General features: G+C 36.9%; 1 protein-coding gene and 1 long non-coding RNA gene across 2 annotated transcripts; one reads left to right on the top strand and one right to left on the bottom strand.

The window, feature by feature from the left end:
* Positions 1 to 13,680, top strand: LOC107590266 (noelin-3-like). Its single transcript, XM_016278955.1, has 6 exons — positions 1 to 278; positions 7,808 to 7,951; positions 10,462 to 10,617; positions 10,830 to 11,049; positions 12,187 to 12,293; positions 12,461 to 13,680. Exons 1-6 carry the CDS (start codon positions 210 to 212, stop codon positions 13,136 to 13,138), a joined length of 1,374 nt encoding a protein of 457 aa, XP_016134441.1. The 5' UTR covers positions 1 to 209; the 3' UTR covers positions 13,139 to 13,680.
* Positions 9,097 to 22,171, bottom strand: LOC107590267 (uncharacterized). Its single transcript, XR_001609760.1, has 3 exons — positions 22,107 to 22,171; positions 19,027 to 19,029; positions 9,097 to 9,113 (listed from the first exon to the last, which is right to left on the bottom strand). It is a non-coding gene; the product is annotated as an uncharacterized lncRNA (long non-coding RNA).
* Between the last annotated feature and the right edge of the window lie 4,298 nt (positions 22,172 to 26,469).

Genomic DNA, 26,469 nt, shown 5'->3' with positions numbered 1-26,469 from the left:
TGCTCTCGCGCACTGTCTGCTGAATCCTCATGCGCGTGCGGTCGTAACTTTGGACAGCGCGCGCTCAGTATTGGCTGCACGCGGGAGCTGGCGCGGCGGAGCAGCACGGTAATGAATGTGGATCTATCCGCCCTGTTCTGTTCGGGCATCATCTGCCACGCCGAGGACGCGATATTAACGCCAGAAAAGTGCGATACAGCCGTGACAGCATGATCCTTCTGTTCGGTGCATTAAATCCCCTGCTTTTCCTCATTGTCTTCGGACTGTATCCATCTATGGTAAGTTGATGTGATGAGTTGCAAGCTAAAAGATTTCAGGATAAGGCATTTCTTGATTTTTGTTTCTCTGTGTGGCTATATCTGAAACAGACTGCATATGCTATAGTGGGAAATAAATGATTGGTTATTTTAAATTACAGCAAGTAATTGGTAAAGAATTACTTAACATAATTTCATAGGGTCCTCTAACACTGGAGTCCTCAGTATTATGCATCATATAAAATATGATATGCACGTGTTGTAGGAAAATAAATCTATTGCATCTGAGGTCCACAGATAATAAACTTTGGTTTATTCAAGCATGAAGCACCATTTGTCTTTCCAGATGTTTTCCAGTTTTGCTAGGAATGCATTGGTGAGTTACAAACAGATAAAGTGGCATGCAGTAGATATTTATAAGCATTGGAAATGTGAATTTTGTAGATTATTTTACATTGTTGCCAGTATGGATTCATAGATGCATACTTATGATATGATTTCACCAGCCAGTGAATATAATCGTGTAATGCTAAATTCTGATCCACTGCCCAGCACAGTAAATATAAGCAGAATAACCTGTCACTGTAAAAATGATAAAGGAAGCACTATAAAGCAATATTATTAATTAAATAAAATGTTTAAAAGTATTAATCAAATGGGCTCCACAAAAGTGAATAATCAAAATGAGAAACTGCATAGAACATAAAATAGAACAAAAAAATTAAAAAATTCTGTTGTTGCAAAACAACTTCCATTTTAATGAATAGTATTAAACATTTTTTAATTAGATAAATTAACTAAGAATATTTTTGATAACGCTGTATCAGATGATAAGCAAATTGTTTCCTTTGTTGGAAAGCCCAGTGCCCAGTGACAGCATCAGATGACTACTCATCACATAAATGTGACAAAAATATTCATGGAGTAACTACAATGTAACGCACGGATGAAACCAGACAAGGTAACAACAGTCTGATCATTTTAAGCCCAAACAAATGCACAAACCAACAAGTGGCAACAAAATCAACAACAGCGTAAATAAAACTGGCAAACGGTTAGACAATGCAACCATAATTATTCATGCCCCAGTGCATCCTTGGATGGGGACGAATGGTACTGGAAGGAAATGCATTAAATTTGAAATGGTTTATTTGCATTATATTGGATTTACTCAGTTGTATTCATTTTGAGTTGATTATAACCTTAACAAATGAAAATGTTAACCTAAATCTTGGTATTAAAAATATTAATAAAATAATAATATAAGAATAAATTATAAAATGTATATATATATATATATAAAATTTAGTTTGCAAATAGCATTTTCATAAAATTTACTCTTTTTATTTATCTCTTTTTATGCAGTGTTTTCAAATAAAACTGCAAGACATTTTCATGTAAAGATACTTCTGCTGAAAAAAAAAATCACCATGACAAGATGTAACAAGTCCCAAAATGAGTGAGGTGATGTGCTTCAGCTGTTTATTCATAGGTGGACAGGAGCTGTCCACACTGCTGTGGTGCTGAAGTGAAATAATCGCATACAGACATACAGTATGTCTGCATGGACTAAACAGTGAACTCCTTTTAGTCTGAAGCATTTGTTTAACCGTTTAACAACTTAGCTAGTAGTTCTATGATGTCTTTTTGACATCCCCATGACCCCCAGCAAGAGGGTGTTTGAGCTGTTTGACTATGAAACTGAATGGATGTTAGCGTAATGGGCTTCTAATTACATTGTTGTTGCTTGTGGGATGAGTGATTCATGATGATTAATTTGACATGCTGAAGTGTGCTTTTTATGGTGACAAATTGCATTACACACCTACGGAATACAGCTTTCTAATGTCAGTGGAGGGATCCATAATAATACAAACCTTCACCTCATTTAGCATTCAGACAACCCTCTACATTGCGAGTAAATCACTCGCATTATCACATATGCGACTAAATCTTCACTCTGGGCGACTAAATGATGTATAATATTAGCCAATGGCTATAAATTCTTAGATTTGTCTCGCCAGTGTGTGCGTTGGAGGCTAAGTATAAGTTTAGCACATATGTATTTTCACTCGCCGAACACTGAGTGAGCGCTTCAGAGTTTCACTCTCCGTCAAGCGATCTGTGCTAGTGATGTTTCATATGACACTGAAGCTTCAACGTGAGTATCGGGTAAGCAGCGCAATTTCTCACGAAGCTCTGTGCCGGAGCGCTTATTGTTTTCAGAGAATTGTAATCAGCAGAAAATGAAGCCTCGCTATCTGTCCAATCACGTGCGCGTGTCGGAATGTTCGAAACCCCAGATCTTACTTTACCAGTAAGTTTTCATTCAGACTTATTCAATTACATTTTTAAATACCCAGCCATACAAGTAATATGAAGAATAAAAACTATTTCAGAAAACAAAATATTTGGCATATGCAATTCATATGTGTACATTATTCTTCTATTACATCATATTGATATTCATATTGTCATTTAATGCCACAGTTTAATGGGTAAATTATTTTATCAGAGAGAGAATTTTAACAAACACACACACTATTTTCACAGGCTTTTGGCTGCTATATGTGTATTGACCACGAGGTGGTGCTATTTTTCAGTTCATCTGAATGGATGCGCCTAACAAACACACACACTATTTTCACAGGCTTTTGGCTGCTATATGTGTATTGACCACCAGGTGGTGCTATTTTTCAGTTCATCTGAATGGATGCGCAGCGCACCTGTGTAGTGTAAAGGCGCACAACTCGCCGTCGCTTTGTCTCACACACACGCAAAGAGAGAGAGAGAGAGAGAGAGAGTCTTACATAACATGTAGAATAAAAGCGCTACATATAAACGATATACTTTGTTGTATTTTCCTGTCAAAATAACGACGTTGCTTTGGAATTCTTCAGCTTTTAAGAACTGCCGGGTTCTTATATAAAAAAAATATATCAAATATTTAATATTAGTCTGGCGAGTAAACTAAAAAATGAGGGTTGGTTTAGTTTTATAGCAGGACCGTTTTTGTATGAGGTTGAATGGAAAAGTCAATTCAGTCATGTATTGATCCAATGTCATTACGTTTGTTAATGTGGTGTTGTGAATCAGGGTTATTATAGTTCACAAAATACTAAAATCATAAACATTTTCATTACTTGAAATAAAATAAAATATACAAAAACATATTTTATTTCAGCCAGTTGCCAAGGAAACATCTGGTCATTTTCATTTAATTTAACTTGATCTACTAAAATAACTAAAACAGAAATAGCAATTAATTAAAACTATAATGACATATTTAAAAAATAATAATAATAATGACAAAAACACAACAAAATGGCAAAAACTTTAAAATAAAATACAACAATAAAAATTATAAATAAAAGCAATACTGTATTTCAATGATACTAAAATAACCCTGTTGTGAATATCTTTCATCATCTGACCCAGAATGCATCCAAAATATTGATGTAGCCTATATGTGACATTCATAAAAATATCCAAAGCTGGCTTCATGAAATCTCAAGAGATATGTTTGCTGACTATCTACTTTTCTAATCTGAACATTGCGAACAAAAACGAATTAATGAAAGTCACCGCATACACATGTATTTTCATTTACCTTTGCAGTACCGATAACCATAATACACACACACATGATGAATGAAATAAACCATCATACCCTTACAATAAATAATAAATCTGCTATGCACGAAAACTACCACACCTTCACTTTGTACTCTACAGATTTATCGCTGAGACCTTATAAAGATGGCTGATAATGAATGAAAGTCTTTCGTTTATCTTTCTATGCCCCGCTAGCTTTTAGAAGTGTACTTAGATATGGAGATATAGTCTAGAGGTCAGAGCACAAGAAAGCAAGAGTAAGCAATCCACAGAAAGGGAGAAAGAAAAAATTATTGCAATTTCTGTAAGCAGCAGGCTAAGCCTGTTAATTTTCAAACAGGTGTTGTTGATATCAGCACTTGATGCAAAGCACGGCAGAGCCAAATACTAGTGAGAACAAAAGAATAGAGGACTGTTTTCTCTGCTTTGTATTTAATTATCACAGTACACATATCATGAACCCCTGTATTTAGTGTGTGTGAGCAACACACCAACAAATGTATAACTTTACACATTTTTCCCACTAAACTTTTTCAAATGAACTATATGAATTTAGTCATAACAGACACTGTTACATGATGATTTCCACCATCAGGACAGAAATGGGAGTCCATTTAAAAGACAAGTACCTGTATGGTCAATGTATATTCCTCCATGCTCTGTAGTGATATATTCTATGTGTTAAAACATCTTTCTCTGTCTGGATGGCGTACACAATTTGTTTTCATCTTAACTTAAATGGAAATGGACATACTCTGTGTGACTGTAAAAGAATCAATCATTTCATAACTGAAGTGCTTTGTTGAGATACTGCTGGTGTTGTAATGTCCTGTACATGCCTTACACTGCATTTATCATAAATTACTCTATTTCAAAAAATATTGCAATGCAAAATAGAAGCAATTTCTTATTTAGACAGGCTGTCAGTCTGTGCATTAGTGGTGGGGATTTTTTCAGTCACTCTTAATGCAAGTTATATCGTTTCACTGGTAGGTGGTGACACATGACCGCCTTTCACTCAACCAATTTGTTCAAAACACAGATTCATTCAGAAACGTAACAAGTGGCTGCCTTTATGAGCAAGTTACTATTTACTCAAATGATTCATTCAAAAGACCTATTTATTCAGGAAAGAAGCAAGACTGCCTTTATGGGTGAGTCACTGAATTATACATTTAACGATTCATTAAAAAAAAACAGTTCATTTAGGAATGGAACTAGTGGCCATCTTTATGAGCGAGTCAATCGATTCACTCAACCGATTTGTTCAAAACACCAGTTCATTCAGGATCGACAGATGTGATGGTCTTTATGAGTGAGTCATCATTCATTCAACTGTTTCATTCAAAACTCTAATTCATTTAGAAATGAAACTAGTGGCTGCTTTTATGAACAAGTCACCGTTCACTCATTCAAAACAGATTAATTCAGAATCAAAACAAGTGATCATCTGTATGAATGAGTCGTTGAATCATACATGTACAGATTTGTTTAAAAACATAAATTCATTCAGGAAATAAACTAGTGGCCTTCTTTGAGTAACTTATCATTCATTCACCTAATTCTTTAAAAGCACATAATTATTCAAAAAGAAACAATTCAGTCATTCAGTTAATTCATTTGATTCAGTCAATAATAATGATTTATTAAGTAATGCTGCTGTGTATTGCTTAGGCTTTGTGTCTATTTTCATTGGCGGAGCAAAAATTGATGAGTAACTGGCAATATTGGGTCTAAAATGTAAGATACTCAGTATTAAAGGGGTCATATGATGCTTTTTTTAAAGATCATTATTTTGTGTATTTGGTGTAACAGAATATGTTGACATGCTTTAATGTTAAAAAACACATTATTTTTCAAATACTGTACATTATTGTAGGTCCTCTATGCCCCGCCTCTCTCAAACGCTTAGTTTTCTACAAAGTCCCTCCTTCCAACAAGCGCAGTCTGCTCTGATTGGCCAGCTGACCCAGTGCATTGTGATTGGCCGAACACCGCAAGCACTCGTCGGAAATGTAACGCCCCTTACCATAATCGCGAGCTTCATCTTTCAAAATAAATGTAAAGACAGAGCCCGAAAGGGGAACAGAGTCGTGTGACAGACACAGTGATGAAGCTGGTATGTGTTTGCAGTACACAAGCCACGGTAAAGACAGCTGACTCCACTGTAATGTGACCCCCCCCCCTCTCTCGCTCTCTCTCTCCCTGACATGGCCGCTTCAACACTAACTGCGGTTACTGAAACCACGTCGCCTTTCTTTGCGTGCACATTTGGGCAGCATTATGCAAATATTTCCACATAGTGAGGTAGATATGTGGGGGCGTATTAGAACGAGCCGTTTTAGGGGGGCGTGGCAGAGTCTTAACTTTGATAAAGAATACCTCTTTGGTTTTGAGACTTTAGTCTTTGCAACTTCAGGGATCTTATCTATGCACAATCAGCTTGTAACACTCCAAAGAGAAAGGAAAACTTGAAATCGCATCATATGACCCCTTTAACGTATTGTTTATTGAACTGTTGTATAACAGCAATGTCAAACTTGCAACACAAAAGAAATCATCTATGGAGAAGAAAATGTTTTTTAAGAAATTGAAAATATGTGACAGTGGTAGAAAAAAATAAGAAGCGGAGGCAGTCAAGGATGGCGACAGTAAAATCAGTGTGTGCACATGCATTGAGGACATGGGATGCCTCTGTCCTCAGCTTATCTTTTTTGTCCTCTCAAGTGAATCCACAAAACCTCCCTATCGTTTCTCCATCCTGTCTTTTCACTATCCCAATTGTCTGTATTGTTTTTGTTTATTTTTTAAGCCCTGCTTGTATTTGTGGATCCGTTGAGTGCACAGTTACACGTCTCGCATATCAACTCTCAGACTCGACTGTACAAATTATACATCAAAGCTGGGGAATTGGATCAGTTACAGCGCAAGTGGATTAGAGCGAGAGAACACTGGCATTATTGTGACTGACAGGGACACGCCCACTTTATGATGTCACAGGCACACGGGTCCAGTATTAGACAGATTTCCAATAGATAAAAGCGGGTTTATGATGTCGTCTTCTTGGCTTTTCAGTCCACCTAAGCAATTTATTTCATTCATCTCCTGAGAAACTGGGGTAATGGCACGCCTGCTTGACTGTTATAACCCGCAAAAACTCTTTAACAGTTAGCAAGGCCTTTGTGTGCTTCATATAAATGACAATCATGGGTTTTAGCATTCGTGCCATAGCCTTGTTGTTAAAGATGATCTAAAGGCTGCACAAGAAGAAGAATTTACAACAACATTCCTTTGAATTCGCTCAGTGGATAAAATCTGTCATATTTACCTGCCTACAGCACAATAAAACAATTGAGTTCAATGATAAGTAAAAGGGACACTTCACCCCAAAATAAAAAATTCAGTCAGTTTCTCACCCTCATGTCAGTTCAAACCAGTTTGACTCTTTTCTGCCTTATCTTAAATCTTTCAAGCTTCAAAAAAGGACGCAAAAGCACAATAAAAGCAATCCATATGCCTTGTGTGAAATATTTAGTCTTTTGAAGTCATACTGTATGATAGCTTTGTGCAACAAATAGATGAAAGCCCACTGAAAATATTGACATCTGCCCTAGTTTTCCTTGGCATTTTCATGAAAAGTAGCAATGTCCAATTCATAAACAAATCATTTTTTGATTTGGATCCTTTTAATGAAACATCTGATCCAGTTTCATTATGAATCGGACAGACATGTACTGTACGTGTAAACATGTAAACTCCTGTCTGTTTTTTGCCCAGAGCTATTGTACAAGTCTTCTGTTTCGAGCAGAAGAAAGTCATACTGTCAAAGTCATATGTCATACTGTTTTGAAAAAACATCAGGATGAGTGAATGATTACAGAATTGGCATTTTTTTGGGTGACCTAGTCTTTTAAAGTATGTGTGTGTCTCTCCAGACGATTGGTCCCAAGGAAGGATGGCAGGTGTATAGTTCGGCACAGGATGCTGACGGACGCTGTATCTGCACTGTGGTCGCACCGGAACAAAACCTCTGCTCCAGGGATGCCAAGAGCAGACAGCTCCGACAGCTGCTGGAGAAGGTCCCATGCATAAACACACACATTTTATAGAACTTCTTTATTTTTCTGACCTATATATATATATATATATCTCACACACTGTATACTGGAGAAAAAAATATTTACAGTACATACGCATTACCGTTCAAACGTTTGGGGTCAATAAGACTTTTTTAAAGAAATAAATACTTTTATTTAGCAATAAATAAAATGCATTAAATGGATCAAGTGAAGTAAATACTTTTACATTACAATACAATTAAATTCAATTTCAAATAAATGCTGTTCTTTTTAATTTTCTATTCATCAAAAAGTCCTGAAAAAAAATGTATTACCGTTTCCACAAAAATACTAAGCAGCACTACTGTTTCCAACATTGATAAAAAAAAAAAATAAGTGTTTCTTGAGCAGAAAATCAATATTAGAATGATTTCCGAAGGATCATGTGACACTAAAGACTGAAGTAATGATGCTGAAAATTCAGCTTTACCATCACAGGAATAAATTTAATTTTAAAACTTATTATAAATGAAAGTTCTTTTAAATTTTACTATTTCAAAGTTTTACTGTATTTTTTAATCAAATAAATGCAGCCTTGGTGAGTAAAAGATGCTTCTTACCTACTAAAAAATCTTACCGACCCCAAACCTTTGAACGGTCTTAATGTTCTCATACTCATTAAAGGGTGAAAAACTAGCCAACTGGGACGGTCTTTTGGAAACGTAATGGCCTAACAAAATGGCACATTAAAATCATGATATTCACATTCTTTCTTTTTTTATATCGCTAGCACATGCATTGCGAAAATTAGAAAATTCAAAATATCGCAAAACCTAGTAATAGCTCAAGTTTTTTTCTCTCTGCATTTCTTCTCATTTTCAGTTCTTTCGATCAACACACACACAGGCATCATTTGGCTAGTATACATTGTGTGGACAACTAATGTACTGTTTTGCCTCAGGGAGTAGTTCAGGAGCTACTGTAGCCTGCCACTATTACTGACATAAACACACACGCACACACACACACACACACACTTGTCCTTTTGCTCTTTGCTTCAGTCTTTCAATCATACATTACATATTCTCCTCCCCCATCGATTTTATCCTTTTTTATCCGTCTCATTCCCACTTAGGACCTTTAAACACACACACAAGTAAAAAAGAAAAAGCGCTGATGGGTGCTTCAGCTGTGTTCACAAGAGGCTGATTTTATGCAGGTAATTAATACCTGATGTTATGATAAATGATACATGCCTCAATCCAGCGGGAGCCTGACTGCCGTTAATATTGATATGTACATTTATTAACGCCTCTATTTTCCCTATAGCCTGAAAAGAAAGTCAGGGCCTACAGAGGACGCCTCTCATTCATGATTCATGGATTTCCGCTTTTCTTGCGCCCCAGTCAAGGTAGCTAATCAGAACGTTTGACGAGGACAAACACAGTGAGATTGGAGCCACTGTTTTTTTTATCAGTCCCTTTTTAAAGATTCATTAATTGTAGTCAGTTTATCCATAACTTATGCAAAGAAAGGGAAAGTGCTTCCCATTATGTCTTACAGAGGCCTGCTGAGGTTGAATGGATAGATCACACAATAATAAATTAATCTACTCACCCTCATGAAGCCCAAGTAACATACTGTATTGTTTTCAATAAAAAATGGTGATCAGTTGCTGAAACGGTCTATGGATTATCATTTACTGGTGCAAAAGTTCAAATATCATGGATTAGTTTACATCTACAATACAGTTCAAATGTTTGGGGTCAATAAGGGTTTTTTTTTCTTTTTTTGTAAAAGAGGTGTCATGCTCAACCAGGTTGCATTTATTTAATACAATAAAAACAATACAATTATAAAATATTAACTTCCCATTATGTCTTACAGAGGCCTGCTGAGGTTGAATGGATAGATCACACAATAATAAATTAATCTACTCACCCTCATGAAGCCCAAGTAACGTACTGTATTGTTTTCAATAAAAAATGGTGATCAGTTGCTGACACGGTCTATGGATTATCATTTACTGGTGCAAAAGTTCAAATATCATGGATTAGTTTACATCTACAATACAGTTCAAATGTTTGGGGTCAATAAGGGTTTTTTTTTCTTTTTTTGTAAAAGAGGTGTCATGCTCAACAAGGTTGCATTTATTTAATACAATAAAAACAATACAATTATAAAATATTAATACAATTTAAAATAACTGTTTTCTATTTGAATATATTTTAAAATGTAATTTATTCCTGTGATGGCAAAGCTGAATTTACAGCAGCCATTACTCCAGTCTTCATGGTCACATGATCCTTCAGAAATCATTCTTAATATGCTGATTTGCTGCTCAATAAATATTAATTATTATTATCAATGTTGAATACAGTTATGCTGTTTTTATTATGATTTTATTTATTTATTACTATTATTTTTATTTATGTATTTATTTACTTACTTTTTCATTATTTATTTATTTTACTACAACCCTCTGACCCCTAGTTTTATCTAACTTCCTAACTTGTGGTTTTGTGACGCAGGTGCAGAACATGTCTCAATCAATTGAAGTCCTGAATCTGCGTACACAGCGCGATTTCCAGTATGTCATGAAAATGGAAAATCAAATGAAAGGGTTACGGACCAAGTTCCGGCAAATTGAAGAGGACAGGAAAACTATAATGGCTAGAAACTTTAAGGTACATTTTTATTAGGTTACAGAAGACCTGCTGATGGAAATGCAAACATCAGCATTAGCCATGAATATTGTATGTGTTATGTCAAAAGGTGAAATAAATGTATAATAGATTTTTACTATAACTACATAATGAAATGCGTTTTACGGCTAAACATTGTTTATTGGGACCAACGTGCAAAGTGTAACAACATCTGTGTGGGTGTGTGTCTACAGGAGCTGAAAGATCGTATGGATGAACTCCAGCCATTGATTCCTGTGCTAGAGCAGTACAAAACAGATGCTAAGCTGATCTCACAGTTCAAAGAGGAAATCAGGAATCTTTCTGCCGTGCTGATGGGCATCCAGGAGGAGCTGGGAGCTTATGACTATGAGCAGCTCTATCAGAGAGTCCTCAGCTTGGACAGCCGTCTACGAAACTGCATGAGCAAACTCAGTAAGCTATTATAATCCACAGTTTTGTGTCATTTTAAAGGGACCATATTCTACTACAGTTTTATTTCATTTTGATAGATTGTTTAAAGATACAGTGGTAAATGTTCTATCAAAATATGCAACTGACCTCTACTATGATTGACTGAACTTTTCAGTTAATGACCAACAAGCCTAATTTGGTTTCAGGCTCACCTGCCCCAATGAGTTTCTTAAGTGGCATTTACATCTAGCTCATTTAAAAGCAGCTAGATGGAGATGGAAGTGAAGCAATGTAAATAAAATGCAGGGATTTTGACATGAAACTCTAGATGGCACAGTTCGATTGGTCTAACTCAATCTGACCTAATGACATCGTTATCACATGGCACAGCTGATTGGTTCTCTCCTGTATCGGTAGCCAATGAGCTCGCTGCTCAACATTCAAATATATCACTAGTGTTTGCTGTAGCAGTTGTAGCTTGCTTCAGAAACCCTCCACCTTCCCCAGCTACACCTGTATAGATCTTCTACGAGGTGATTCATGTATGCTCTATGGGGGGTTATTTCATGTATGTTATATTTGCAGTAGCAATATTTCTTAAATGCTCATAGCAGCATGTTGTGGATGTATTGGCAGTAGCAAGTCTCGCTACGTAGCAGATCTATTCCGCCAAGACCAAATACATTAACATTGTCATGTACATCACCATGCCGATCCCTCTGAGAGTTGTCATGACAGAACTGTAGTTGGACTGTCCCAAAGTGATGTCTCAGTTAAAAAATAAAATATTCCGCCCACAACTAAATACAAAAATCACAGATTTACCTCCAACTGCAGTTTTTCTGTAGTGGATATTTAATTGCAATTAAATAACAATGTGTTTTTAACAGTCCTCAAATAACACCTGGGATTCTGAAGATGAAGTGCTAAAAAGCCTTACAATATTAATATGTTTGTTAGGCAAATTCAACAGATGTTCCAATATGTTATTAATATCTCTGATAATTACATCCTAGCATTGGGGGTTGGATGCACTAAGCTAGTACATCATTAAGAGTTGCTTTGTTTTTCACATGCACTGAAAGCAACAATCTTTAGAAGGCATGAAATTGAAAACGAGAAGATGATGATATTAAAATAAAGATTTTGTTTTCCCAGCATGTGGGAAATTAATGAAAATCACTGGCCCTGTGACTATAAAGACATCTGGAACGCGGTTTGGTGCATGGATGACCGACCCTCTAGCATCTCCAAGAAATAACCGGGTGAGTTCAGGAGTGGACGGCACTACGTTCTTCAGTCTTCCATATGCAGTACCTGATTAATCTCCTTCCTCCCCAGGATTACTAACACCTACTTTCAAGCAGGTGCAAAATAATGTAGTGTGCCGCTCATCTACAAACTTTAATCTCACTCTGTAATATTCCCACAGATTTGGTATATGGACACTTACACCAACAGCAAGGTGGTTCGAGAGTACAAAAGCATCGCAGACTTCATCTCCGGCCTGGAATCGCGAACCTATTACCTTCCCTTTAAATGGGCTGGAACCAACCATGTGGTCTACAACGGCTCTCTGTACTACAACAAGGAGCAGAGCAACATCATTGTCAAATACAGCTTCGAGACCGGACGGGTTCTCGCCCAGCGTGCCTTGGAGTACGCCGGCTTCCACAATGTCTACCCCTACACCTGGGGAGGCTTCTCGGACATCGACCTGATGGCGGACGAGCTGGGTTTGTGGGCTGTATATGCCACCAATCAGAATGCAGGAAACATTGTGATTTCTCAGTTAGAACCGCAGACACTGGAAGTTCTCCAGACGTGGAACACGGAATACTCCAAAAGGAATGCAGGCGAGTCCTTCATGATCTGCGGCACGCTCTACATTACCAATTCCCACCTGACCGGAGCCAAGGTGTATTATTCCTACAACACAAAGACCTCGACGTATGAGTACATTGACATCCCGTTCCACAACCAGTACTTCCACATCTCCATGCTCGACTACAACGCTCGAGAACGGGCACTTTATGCCTGGAACAATGGCCATCAGGTCATTTTCAACGTCACACTTTTTCATGTCATCAAAACCGAAGACGACTCCTAATGGACTTATGGATTAAAAATGTATGCTGATATTTTCTATTCGCTTTTGGTTCTTTTCCCAAAGTTAATGAGATATATTGCCTTTACTTCACCATAGACTGCAGTCTGAGTCAAACATCATCTTGCTGTGACTGATGACACATGAAGACTTGATGATGCAACGCCATTACAAACAGAATGATTTTAAAGTTATTTTATTCATCTGCTCATAGCTTCTCTGAAAGTTGGGCCTTACTTGCAATATTTCACAACGTGAGCCACAGACGGATTGCTCTACAGCATGAATGTCTGATTCTTTCGCCATTTGTTATCCGTTACGTGGTCTTTGTATATCAGAAATTCCATTTTCTTATATAGTGACGTGTTTTTTGGCAACTTTGATTTCTCCAGACTCTCCTGGTAATCTAATGTTGTGTCAAGTTTAGTTGTACAAACTGTAGAGCCCTGAATATGAACCTATGTAAACGATTGTAACATTTATTGTCACTGTGAGAGGAAATATTTTATATTAAATCTAGAACAAAACAATAAATCAACTCGAATGAAGCCACAAATCTACATCTGTAAATGTAAACAACAGAACAGAAAAGGGCTGTGTGCGACAGAACAATTTCGTGGGGATTCAGCCTGAATTCAGGGGGTTATAATGAGGTCATTTGCTGAAGATTGTGACAAGTCAGACTGCGGTTCCGTTCACGTTAATTTACGGGCAGCCCTTTTTACTTGATGATTTTGAATGCTGTCCTTTGGCATTTTCAATCAAGATCAAGGGCACAGGAGCTGGGAGGGGATGATTCCAACTCCTCTCTGCAATTTCCTCTCCCTTCATGTCTGTGTCAAGCCTCCCCGTCTGCTAGGGCACTGGGAATTTAAATGCACTTTTACCGCCATCAATTCAGCGCTGGGAATAGATCACCCACAGGGATTTACTACTGCTGTTTCCTCTTATCATGAATATTTCTAGCGACATAGTCTTGCAACATATCTGCTAGCAGAAAGTTTAAATAGCTTTTTAGTTTTGAAGCTTTTTAAGTTCAAACTTATGTAATTTAAAGTATTTTAAATGTAACATTTTTTCCTATATTTCTACCACTGCAATAGTCTGTAAAACAGTTACCTGGCGGTTTCAGTTAAGGCAACGGAGTGTATTTTGCTCCACACTGCAACTCATTTAAAATTCCAGAGAATGCGCAAAAAAAATGAAGAATTCTGTGGGATGCCATACTATTTCTATTCTCCAACATTTCACAGATATTTTTAGATCCATGCTACCCCTTTTTCTGTAACCCACCAGAAAAAGGAATCTTGCCCGTGGAGGAATCTCAAATCCTTTTATATCAATCCCATGAGACTTACATTCACAAATAGACGTTAAATTCATTGAGAGGTCCACTTTACTATTTTAAGTGTATTATTGAGCAATATTCATCTTCAGACATTAAGTTCTAGCCTTACTTGGGACTTCATATTTGCAAGCTTTTTCAGACAGCAAATGTGCAGAAAACTGTACTTACGTGAAAATTATTCGGTAACTTGTCACAAAAATTTTACTTTGAGTTTGAAAAAAAATTAATAGCACAGAATTCCCATAATCTTTTGATGAAATGCAATCATACTTTAAATCTATGCAAGTAATTTGTTCAAGCTTTCTCTCCACTAACTAGTCGAGAAATGAAGGCTAAGTTTAAAAAGAAAAATAATGCCGGAAGGGAGACTGCATAATAAAAGGAACAACCTTCTGACTTTTCAGTGACTTTTAGAAACTGTTATTTTATTGAGTTTTCTCACACAGATTGAAAACACTGGGTCAATTATATAAAAAGAAGAAAAAACTAACACCAATCTGGCTTTCACTCTTTTCCTGAAAGACATCTGTCTGCAACACTGATCTAAAGCATTTGTCTGTAGCTTGAGCTGATAGCATCTGTCCTTAATGCTGAACTGGCTTTCGTCTTATTCATAAAGTTCATTACTTATGTGATTATGCAAATTAATTTGAACATGGCAGGGCTGCTGTAGTTTGAGTCTCACGTTTCTGAGTGTCAGATCTTAACTAGAAAGACACAAACTTCTTGAAGTGCTGCCGTTTCGTGAGGGAGTTACTTCTCTGGCCCTCTGAACCACCAGTTAAAAGGCAGATAGTGTTAAGCTAGACGTTTTAGGTCTCATATGTTTTTCTTTAACAGCAGGCTTATATCCCAGCAGGAAGTTCAGATCACACAATACATCTGATTGTCGACTTGATTCTCGATTAAAGGAATTAGCTTTTCTTGTGAAAATGGCCAATTACTAGTTTAATCGCACTGGTTTTAAAGTTCTAAGCTTATGGAAATGCAGCATCACCAGACATTGCAGGTTCATTCATAATCATATGTATTAGGGCTGGCAATTAATTATAATTGCCACAAAAAAAAACTCTTATTAAGAAAAAAACATTACATTATTATATATGACTAAACAAACTCACAATTGAGTTTGTCAGTTTGTTTGAGTTAGGCGATTTTTGTATGGGTCTGTTTACTTTCTTTCTTTATTGTTTGTATAATTAGCTGCACTAAATTGACATGTTAAATTCACGTCCCCAAAAAAAGGTATATTCATGAGACTGATAATTTGCATTTATCCCAAAATCCCAACAGCTCTAGAGAGAATTCAACACAATTTGACGAAAAAAAGGTGAAAGCCAAGCCTCATGATACATGTTCAAACTCAATATCTCACCGCATTATGAATGTAGCGTGGTATTTACTGAACAACCTTTGATTATTTCCCCACACAAGCCTAGCATTCCAACATTGCTTTTCACCATATTGTCACTGTCCCAAACTAAAGCCAAGAGTAATTTACCGGCACATCAACAGCAGCCTGCATTTCATTTCACATTGAAAATAGTTTTTTTTTTTAAACACAGCTGATTTCCATATCAATCATGGTAACCTGTTATTTCTCTATGTACTTGTGTGTGCGTGTAGGTGTGATCCGTTTCACACAGCTCCCCAGTTTTGCATTATTGGTATTCTTTATGATTCCTCCACTGCTGGTGTGTCGCCCAGTGTTATGTTAGGAAATGTAAAGTGTTATGGCCCCCCCCCCCAACAAAGGCACATCAAATCTTTGTGAAGGATCTTTGAAATGGAGAGAGGTAAGTGCCTGAGGGAAAGGTTTTCCACTGCCATGAATTTCAATAAAGACGCAAGGGAAAGACACGGTACAATCAACCCAACTCCACAGTCCATTTCTGCCTAATCAGGTCACATCGAAAATAACAGTGCCAGATTAATATTCTCTCCCTCGATGTCCAATTACTGCATATTCCACAAAAAATTCCAATTATTATCCTTATCATTGTGGTTTCTTATTGGTCTTTACGTGCCAGCAGGCCACGTTCCTCACCCTTGAGTTTTCTGCCACTGATTAGAATATGCGATTACTGTCGTGAAAAACCACATAGACTCACTGGTGAAGCATCATCAAGATGGACATGAATCAAGTTGGTGGGTGACACTGATAATTTGTGGTCATCTGCTGGTGAAAATGCAAGTATAAAATCAATGAGGCCACCTCAAGTGTGCTGTGTGCATAGCAGGAAACATTGTGATTTCTCAGTTAGAACCGCAGACGCTAGAAGTTCTCCAGACGTGGAACACGGAATACTCCAAAAGGAATGCAGGCGAGTCCTTCATGATCTGTGGCACGCTCTACATCACCAATTCCCACCTGACCGGAGCCAAGGTGTATTATTCGTACAACACAAAGACCTCGACGTATGAGTACATGGACATCCCATTCCACAACCAGTACTTTCACATCTCCATGCTCGACTACAACGCTCGAGAACGGGCACTTTATGCCTGGAACAATGGCCATCAGGTCATTTTCAACGTCACACTTTTTCATGTCATCAAAACCGAAGACGACTCCTAATGGACTTAAAAGGATAAAAGAAAGAAGGACAATTCAGTTTGAATTTATGCTGTTATTTTCTACTCGCTTATGGTTCTTTTCCCAAAGTTAATGAGATATATTGCCTTTACTTCACCATAGACTGCAGTCTGAGTCAAACATCATCTTGCTGTGACTGATGACACATGAAGACTTGATGATGCAACGCCATTACAAACAGAATGATTTTAAAGTTATTTTATTCATCTGCTCATAGCTTCTCTGAAAGTTGGGCCTTACTTGCAATATTTCACAACGTGAGCCACAGACGGATTGCTCTACAGCATGAATGTCTGATTCTTTCGCCATTTGTTATCCGTTACGTGGTCTTTGTATATCAGAAATTCCATTTTCTTATATAGTGACGTGTTTTTTGGCAACTTTGATTTCTCCAGACTCTCCTGGTAATCTAATGTTGTGTCAAGTTTAGTTGTACAAACTGTAGAGCCCTGAATATGAACCTATGTAAACGATTGTAACATTTATTGTCACTGTGAGAGGAAATATTTTATATTAAATCTAGAACAAAACAATAACTCAACTCGAATGAAGCCACAAATCTACATCTGTAAATGTAAACAACAGAACAGAAAAGGGCCGTGTGCGACAGAACAATTTCGTGGGGATTCAGCCTGAATTCAGGGGGTTATAATGAGGTCATTTGCTGAAGATTGTGACAAGTCAGACTGCGGTTCCGTTCACGTTAATTTACGGGCAGCCCTTTTTACTTGATGATTTTGAATGCTGTCCTTTGGCATTTTCAATCAAGATCAAGGGCACAGGAGCTGGGAGGGGATGATTCCAACTCCTCTCTGCAATTTCCTCTCCCTTCATGTCTGTGTCAAGCCTCCCCGTCTGCTAGGGCACTGGGAATTTAAATGCACTTTTACCACCATCAATTCTGCCTTGGGAATAGATCACCCACAGGGATTTACTACTGCTGTTTCCTCTTATCATGAATATTTCTAGCGACATAGTCTTGCAACATATCTGCTAGCAGAAAGTTTAAATAGCTTTTTAGTTTTGAAGCTTTTTAAGTTCAAACTTATGTAATTTAAAGTATTTTAAATGTAACATTTTTTCCTATATTTCTACCACTGCAATAGTCTGTAAAACAGTTACCTGGCGGTTTCAGTTAAGGCAACGGAGTGTATTTTGCTCCACACTGCAACTCATTTAAAATTCCAGAGAATGCGCAAAAAAAATGAAGAATTCTGTGGGATGCCATACTATTTCTATTCTCCAACATTTCACAGATATTTTTAGATCCATGCTACCCCTTTTTCTGTAACCCACCAGAAAAAGGAATCTTGCCCGTGGAGGAATCTCAAATCCTTTTATATCAATCCCATGAGACTTACATTCACAAATAGACGTTAAATTCATTGAGAGGTCCACTTTACTATTTTAAGTGTATTATTGAGCAATATTCATCTTCAGACATTAAGTTCTAGCCTTACTTGGGACTTCATATTTGCAAGCTTTTTCAGACAGCAAATGTGCAGAAAACTGTACTTACGTGAAAATTATTCGGTAACTTGTCACAAAAATTTTACTTTGAGTTTGAAAAAAAATTAATAGCACAGAATTCCCATAATCTTTTGATGAAATGCAATCATACTTTAAATCTATGCAAGTAATTTGTTCAAGCTTTCTCTCCACTAACTAGTCGAGAAATGAAGGCTAAGTTTAAAAAGAAAAATAATGCCGGAAGGGAGACTGCATAATAAAAGGAACAACCTTCTGACTTTTCAGTGACTTTTAGAAACTGTTATTTTATTGAGTTTTCTCACACAGATTGAAAACACTGGGTCAATTATATAAAAAGAAGAAAAAACTAACACCAATCTGGCTTTCACTCTTTTCCTGAAAGACATCTGTCTGCAACACTGATCTAAAGCATTTGTCTGTAGCTTGAGCTGATAGCATCTGTCCTTAATGCTGAACTGGCTTTCGTCTTATTCATAAAGTTCATTACTTATGTGATTATGCAAATTAATTTGAACATGGCAGGGCTGCTGTAGTTTGAGTCTCACGTTTCTGAGTGTCAGATCTTAACTAGAAAGACACAAACTTCTTGAAGTGCTGCCGTTTCGTGAGGGAGTTACTTCTCTGGCCCTCTGAACCACCAGTTAAAAGGCAGATAGTGTTAAGCTAGACGTTTTAGGTCTCATATGTTTTTCTTTAACAGCAGGCTTATATCCCAGCAGGAAGTTCAGATCACACAATACATCTGATTGTCGACTTGATTCTCGATTAAAGGAATTAGCTTTTCTTGTGAAAATGGCCAATTACTAGTTTAATCGCACTGGTTTTAAAGTTCTAAGCTTATGGAAATGCAGCATCACCAGACATTGCAGGTTCATTCATAATCATATGTATTAGGGCTGGCAATTAATTATAATTGCCACAAAAAAAAACTCTTATTAAGAAAAAAACATTACATTATTATATATGACTAAACAAACTCACAATTGAGTTTGTCAGTTTGTTTGAGTTAGGCGATTTTTGTATGGGTCTGTTTACTTTCTTTCTTTATTGTTTGTATAATTAGCTGCACTAAATTGACATGTTAAATTCACGTCCCCAAAAAAAGGTATATTCATGAGACTGATAATTTGCATTTATCCCAAAATCCCAACAGCTCTAGAGAGAATTCAACACAATTTGACGAAAAAAAGGTGAAAGCCAAGCCTCATGATACATGTTCAAACTCAATATCTCACCGCATTATGAATGTAGCGTGGTATTTACTGAACAACCTTTGATTATTTCCCCACACAAGCCTAGCATTCCAACATTGCTTTTCACCATATTGTCACTGTCCCAAACTAAAGCCAAGAGTAATTTACCGGCACATCAACAGCAGCCTGCATTTCATTTCACATTGAAAATAGTTTTTTTTTTTAAACACAGCTGATTTCCATATCAATCATGGTAACCTGTTATTTCTCTATGTACTTGTGTGTGCGTGTAGGTGTGATCCGTTTCACACAGCTCCCCAGTTTTGCATTATTGGTATTCTTTATGATTCCTCCACTGCTGGTGTGTCGCCCAGTGTTATGTTAGGAAATGTAAAGTGTTATGGCCCCCCCCCCCAACAAAGGCACATCAAATCTTTGTGAAGGATCTTTGAAATGGAGAGAGGTAAGTGCCTGAGGGAAAGGTTTTCCACTGCCATGAATTTCAATAAAGACGCAAGGGAAAGACACGGTACAATCAACCCAACTCCACAGTCCATTTCTGCCTAATCAGGTCACATCGAAAATAACAGTGCCAGATTAATATTCTCTCCCTCGATGTCCAATTACTGCATATTCCACAAAAAATTCCAATTATTATCCTTATCATTGTGGTTTCTTATTGGTCTTTACGTGCCAGCAGGCCACGTTCCTCACCCTTGAGTTTTCTGCCACTGATTAGAATATGCGATTACTGTCGTGAAAAACCACATAGACTCACTGGTGAAGCATCATCAAGATGGACATGAATCAAGTTGGTGGGTGACACTGATAATTTGTGGTCATCTGCTGGTGAAAATGCAAGTATAAAATCAATGAGGCCACCTCAAGTGTGCTGTGTGCATACAAAGGTAGCTTCATAACTGAAATGAAACAAAGGCACAGGGCAGGCAAATCAATCTTTTGATTGAAAGTTATGCAATACAACTCAGTGAACCCGTTTCTGAGGGAGCCGAAATATGGAAATCAAAAGGTTCGCCTTCATTGTTTAGCATTTCTCTGGTATATATAAATATTCTGAATTGTTAAAAATGTTATTCTCGGTTATTTTTGATTTGTATAGTTCTGCGAAACAAATGCCTCTTTTTTAGTAGCTCCAGTTATTTGGGGTGTAGGCTTTTTGGAAGGGAGGAAATTACTTTTGAGAGCGAAAAATAAATATTGAATCACGGGACACATAATCTGACATCTCAATGCCCAGTCAATGAAGAATCAGGCAATGGGCTTCTTTAATGGCATGTTATATTTAGTTATTTTATACATCCAAGTTTTAATTTATGCCTTTTAACTTTATTTTATACATCCAAAATGTATTTAATTGTGTTTCATTTAACAGTTTCATATGTAGGTCCTATTAAAATCCCATAGACTAGTGACATGAATCTATTCCACGCTGTGTGGTGTGGTATTGTTAGACTCCTCCAGGATAAAGGAGAACAGTTGCATCTGTATTAATGAAAACTGATTACATCTTATTCCCAGCCTTCCTAATGCAACACAAACTTGACGTGTCACTTTCCGGAGAGAATTAATCATTCAGTTTGTTATTTACATTCTAGTTTAAATTAAATTGACCTCATAAATCTTAGTTTCACTACTTTATTTCCTTCTGTTCCGAGTGAATGAGTCCTTCCCTTTTGAAGCTTCATGAAGTTGTTAGAAGGCTTTGTTCGTATGGATTTCTCTTCTCAGGGGTGTTGTGGGGGTTTCTGAAAATATGTCTTTTTTTAATCTGCTTGAATGGCTGGTCAACTAATAGTAAAACTAAGTGCTAAACATGTCTGTATATCCAGGCTGAGAAGCACTATAAATGCAAATTGAGGGAACAATGTAAATACCATCACATTTGCATCAGAAGGCAGACTGAACGCTTAATTGGAAAATTAATAGATTCCACACGATCAGTTCCAATCAAAGAGACACCGTTTGATCAAGTGTTTTTTCAAAGAATTGCTATGTTTTTATACAGAAAATGAGTTGCAAAATATACAGAAAACTTTATTTTCTTTTTTTTTACTAGGTGGTTGCTATTGTGTAATTTTCAATGTATGCTTCAGACACGGGTCACGACGAGGCGTTCCCCATAGCGACCCCTAGAGGACGCAGTTCGAAGTTCCCATGAAAGGGAACTGATCACTATATTGCATAATGCAGCAGGTGAATGGGGATGTTTGTCTGAATTATCTATACATATAGGGCCAGATTTACTAAACAGGTCAAATTAGCATGAGAGCGCAATCCCATAAAAGAGCCGATTGGAGTAGTTCTGCGGTTGGAGTAGTTCACAAAGTTCTGCGGTTGATCTACTGACAAAACACACATTAAAGAACACAGACGCAGCCGGATCATTTCCACAGTGACCAACACAGTCTACCAAGAACAGTGCAAATTAGAGTCTGGTTTAAGACATGCTTTTTGAGGCGCTAAATTATGGCACAGATACCAGTAAATTAACTAATGCAAACCTTAAAATAAATTTAGTGTCTGAAAGGGAAACTCCTACAAACGCATATGAAATAAGCTCTGTCTCAAAAATAACTGTGTCCACACCTTTTCAGAGCTAATTCTTCACTGTGTGCCTTTAGTAAATACTGACAGTAGTTTTCTAACGCCAAAAGAGGGTTTGCACTGGCACAAGCTGTTAGTAAATCTGGCCCATAGACTGATGCTGGATAACTTGCTGTCCTGGGACAACCAAAAAAAAAAAAAAACAGCAGTTGAACCTAGTTGGCTGGCTGTACTGCACACAATTCCCTTATCATCTCTTTGGCATTGACTTACAATGGCAGTTCACTATAAAGGGATGCTTAAAATGTCATTGAGAATAATGAGTCCAGTGCCTGTCTCTGCCATCCAGGTGCACTGCCAGCAACTGCCTCACTCCAAACCCATCACTCCCCTGTTCATCACTCTCCTGGATGAGTCGAATAAGAGGCTCACTCAGCTTGAAGCTGAGACCACAACAAGGTCCTAATGGAGGAAAAGCTAAGAGAAGTCAAAAGAAATGTTGCAAGTAACAGAGAATAATTGTTGCAGCTGCAATAAAGCCACTAAATCTGAACATGCACTTTTCTTGAAGATATTTGTGACCATGGACCACAAAACCAGTCATAAGGGTCCATTTTTTTAAATTGAGATTTATACATCATCTGAAAGCTTAATAAATGAGCTTTCCATTGATGTATGGTTTGTTAGGATAGGACGATATTACATTGCCCGAGATACAACTACTTGAAAATCTGGAATCTGAGGGTACAAAAAAAATAGAAATACTGAAAATATCGCCTTTAAAGTTGTCCAAATGAAATTCTTAGCAATGCATATTACTAATCAAAAAATTGTAATATGAAAAAGATGAAATTTACAAAACATCTTCATGGAACATGATCTTTACTTAATATCCTAATGATTTTTGGCATAAAAGAAAAATCGATCATTTTGACCCATACAATGTTTCTTTGGCTATTGCTAAAAATAGACCCAAGCGACTTAAGACTGGATTTGTGGTCCAGGGTCACATTTATTATCGCACATGGTTGATCAACAATACAGAAATGCTTCCACCTCTATAATTACTCTCAGCAGCGAGCAAATGTAACACCACATTGGAACTGGAATTGATTCCAAATAGATGCAGTCCAAAGCCAAAAGAAAATTGAAGGTTTTATTTGCTTGGTCAAATGAAAGAAAAAAGAAAAAAAAAACTCTGCTCCAAAAAGACCATCACTGTTTGCCCTGACCTCTTATCTTGTTCCAACAGAGAGAGATGAACATGCATGTTTGTGCAAGGACGGTGTTGTTTGTTGATTGAATGTGTTTACATTGCATAGTGTTAACATACATGTGGTGGCTAAAGTCACGTTTACATGCAGTATGTTGGTCAGTTTCCATCTCAAAAAGAGCCAATCAGTCAGGTGCCATCGTCTAGTGCAGGGGTTGGCATCCCTTTGCACAAAATAATGTCACTTGCGCATGCTCTCACATTCATGGTAAAGCGAGTTTGGCCTGTATCATGCCTGATCATGGATCGTACAGTCAAAGTAGCCACTGTTTTTAATTGGACATGATTGAAAAAGATACTGATGAAGTACAGTTCAGTTAATTCAGTTGGTATATAAAAAATATACAAAATATTTTTAGAAAAATACACGCTCAGAAAAAAATATGTAATCTATAAAAAAGTAACTGTAATCTGATTATTTTAGAGCATTTTAAAATGTAATGTAATCTAATTACAAGTACAAATTTTTTGGAATCAGATTATGTAATCAGATTACACACACAAACACATTTTTAAAAAGTTAAATAAAAAACACCATTCAATTCCATAAAGCATCATCATAAATGTGCCGCAGAAGGAAGGACTTCAAAAAAAGATGCTAATTTCAATGTTGATTCAGTCTCCTTGGAAATTAATTACCAGAGTCACTCACCTGTTTTTTCATTAGTGAACATTCTGTATGGCATGGAAAATGTTCTTCGGCTCTGTAATTACTTTCCCCTCTATGCACAGACTTTAAACGAATTAACTTTTTGTTCCACAATGAAAAATAACATGCGAATGTGTCACAGAGCACATGGTTCAATGCACGCCTTTCTTTGTAAATAACATCATGTAATCTTGCTTCTCGACCGAGAGAAACAGCCTGTGACATGATAGATGGGCCGCAGAGATGAAAGATGCTTAATCACATAAAATGTTTTTAAAGTCTGCTGCATTTCAAGGACTAGATGTTCATTCCCTGCTATGTCAGATAACCCTAATCTAAAGTCTATTTTGCTGCAGCAAAAGAGAAGCGGTCAATGAAAAGGAATGCAGTGGCAGCTGCCAGCTGTTCATCTGCTTTGTTTTTGTCATTTTAGTCCTCATCAGACTGTCCTTTGGGATTGCTGTGTTCAGAGGAAAGGTCTGTGGGTCTGGCCTGACCTAACGCGCTAGTGCCATGGTAACCGCCAGTAAGAGGGTGATGAAGGCTGACCGAAAGCTACAGGCAAGTCTTTCTTGAAACACAAACATAAAAACACTTCAGTACGATTCAGGCTGTCAGGCTGTCCTCCATCACTCTCATGTAGCGCCCTGCTTTGCCTGTGTTTGCCTCAAAGTGTCTGTGAGGTCATATTGTTCCCATACTATATTGCAGAATATACATTTTTCCTGCTTTCATTTAATTATTCATTTGATTTATCATTGCCTATACATTTTGAACAAAATTTTAAATAGAATAAATATTAAATAAAAAAATAAAACTTTGAAAAAATCTGAAAAAAAGAAAAATACACAAATTTGAAATATAAATGAATAGAATTTAACAAAAAAAGGAACACATATTGGAACTAAATAAAACACTTTAACACAAATACATACAATTATTATTTAAAATGCATTTAATTCTCTCCCTCTATCTTTGCCTCTGAATTCTTGTTATTATCTATTTATTTATTTATTATTATTTTTGAATTTTTTTTTGTTCTTTTATTTAATTAGTTCACAAGGTAGACTTTCGAAATAAAATAGAAATCACCCAATTTATTTTCTAAATGCATCTTATTGATCTTATTCATTCATGCATGTCTACTTTATTTATTTATTTATTTTATTTTTTATAATCCATTTAACTCGGATATTCGTCACAATATGGAAGAAAAGATCTCTTGTTATTTACAGGCTACATGTTGGTCACCTTCTACATCACTGTCTGGATAATACAGTACACCTTAAACATAAACTGATTGGCTAGTTTATATTTTAAATATGCTGGTTGATCAGACAGTTTCTGACTAATACATTGTGTTATTTAATAAAGACTGCAAGCTTTGATTGTGCAGACTTGGGCCAGTAAACAATCACCCAGTAATCAGATTGATATTCTATTGTTTTTCAGCCTTGGCGTTCCTCTTGCTAATGATTTACATAGCTAAGTTCAGCTGAGGTTATTTGCTTATATCTATCTCATTCAGCACACAGCTCTGGCTGTTCCCCACCTCCACCAAGCTGAGAGAGTTTGGAGCCCATCCAGACATTCAATATGCCAGGAGCAATGATGTACTCCGACACAGCAGGTGTGGAAGAGCTCTAGGTCTCTCTTGCTTTGACTGAGGGATCCTGCCACGCTATTAATAAGAGCTCGACTGTCATGGTTGACCAGGCTGGAACAAGCAATGACTTCATCATAAAACAGTGAGTGGGGACTGACCGAGCCTCAGAAAATGGGCCACAGAGAGAAATAGAACATGATGCATTCAACCCTCGCTATTCAAAAATACGAACGAATGAATGAAACTAGGCTTGTAGACAGCAGACAGAATATCAAGCATGCGCACATTTGAGTGCTCAGAACACTGGCTTCAGCTTCAAGTGGCAAAACCTGGTTTTGCACATTATTGAGTATAATTAATATACTGTACATAAAAATGTAATTAGCAATTTATTTGAGTCTGCATTTAGGCCTATTATTTTGTAGCAAAAGATTTAAACCAACAAAACTGTTAATAATATAGTAGCATATATTTAAATGTTATTTGTTTAAGGAATAGTTCAGCCAAAAATTTTAATTTGCTGTAAATTTACTCGCCCTCAGGCCAAAGATGTAGAGGAGTTATTCTTCATAGATTTGGAGAAATGTAGCATTACATCACTTGCTCACCAATG

This window comes from Sinocyclocheilus grahami, unplaced genomic scaffold (genome assembly GCF_001515645.1).
Source record: "Sinocyclocheilus grahami isolate Dianchi unplaced genomic scaffold, SAMN03320097.WGS_v1.1 scaffold126.1, whole genome shotgun sequence".
Lineage (NCBI taxonomy): Eukaryota > Metazoa > Chordata > Actinopteri > Cypriniformes > Cyprinidae > Sinocyclocheilus > Sinocyclocheilus grahami.
This window is presented reverse-complemented; position numbering and strand designations above follow the sequence as displayed.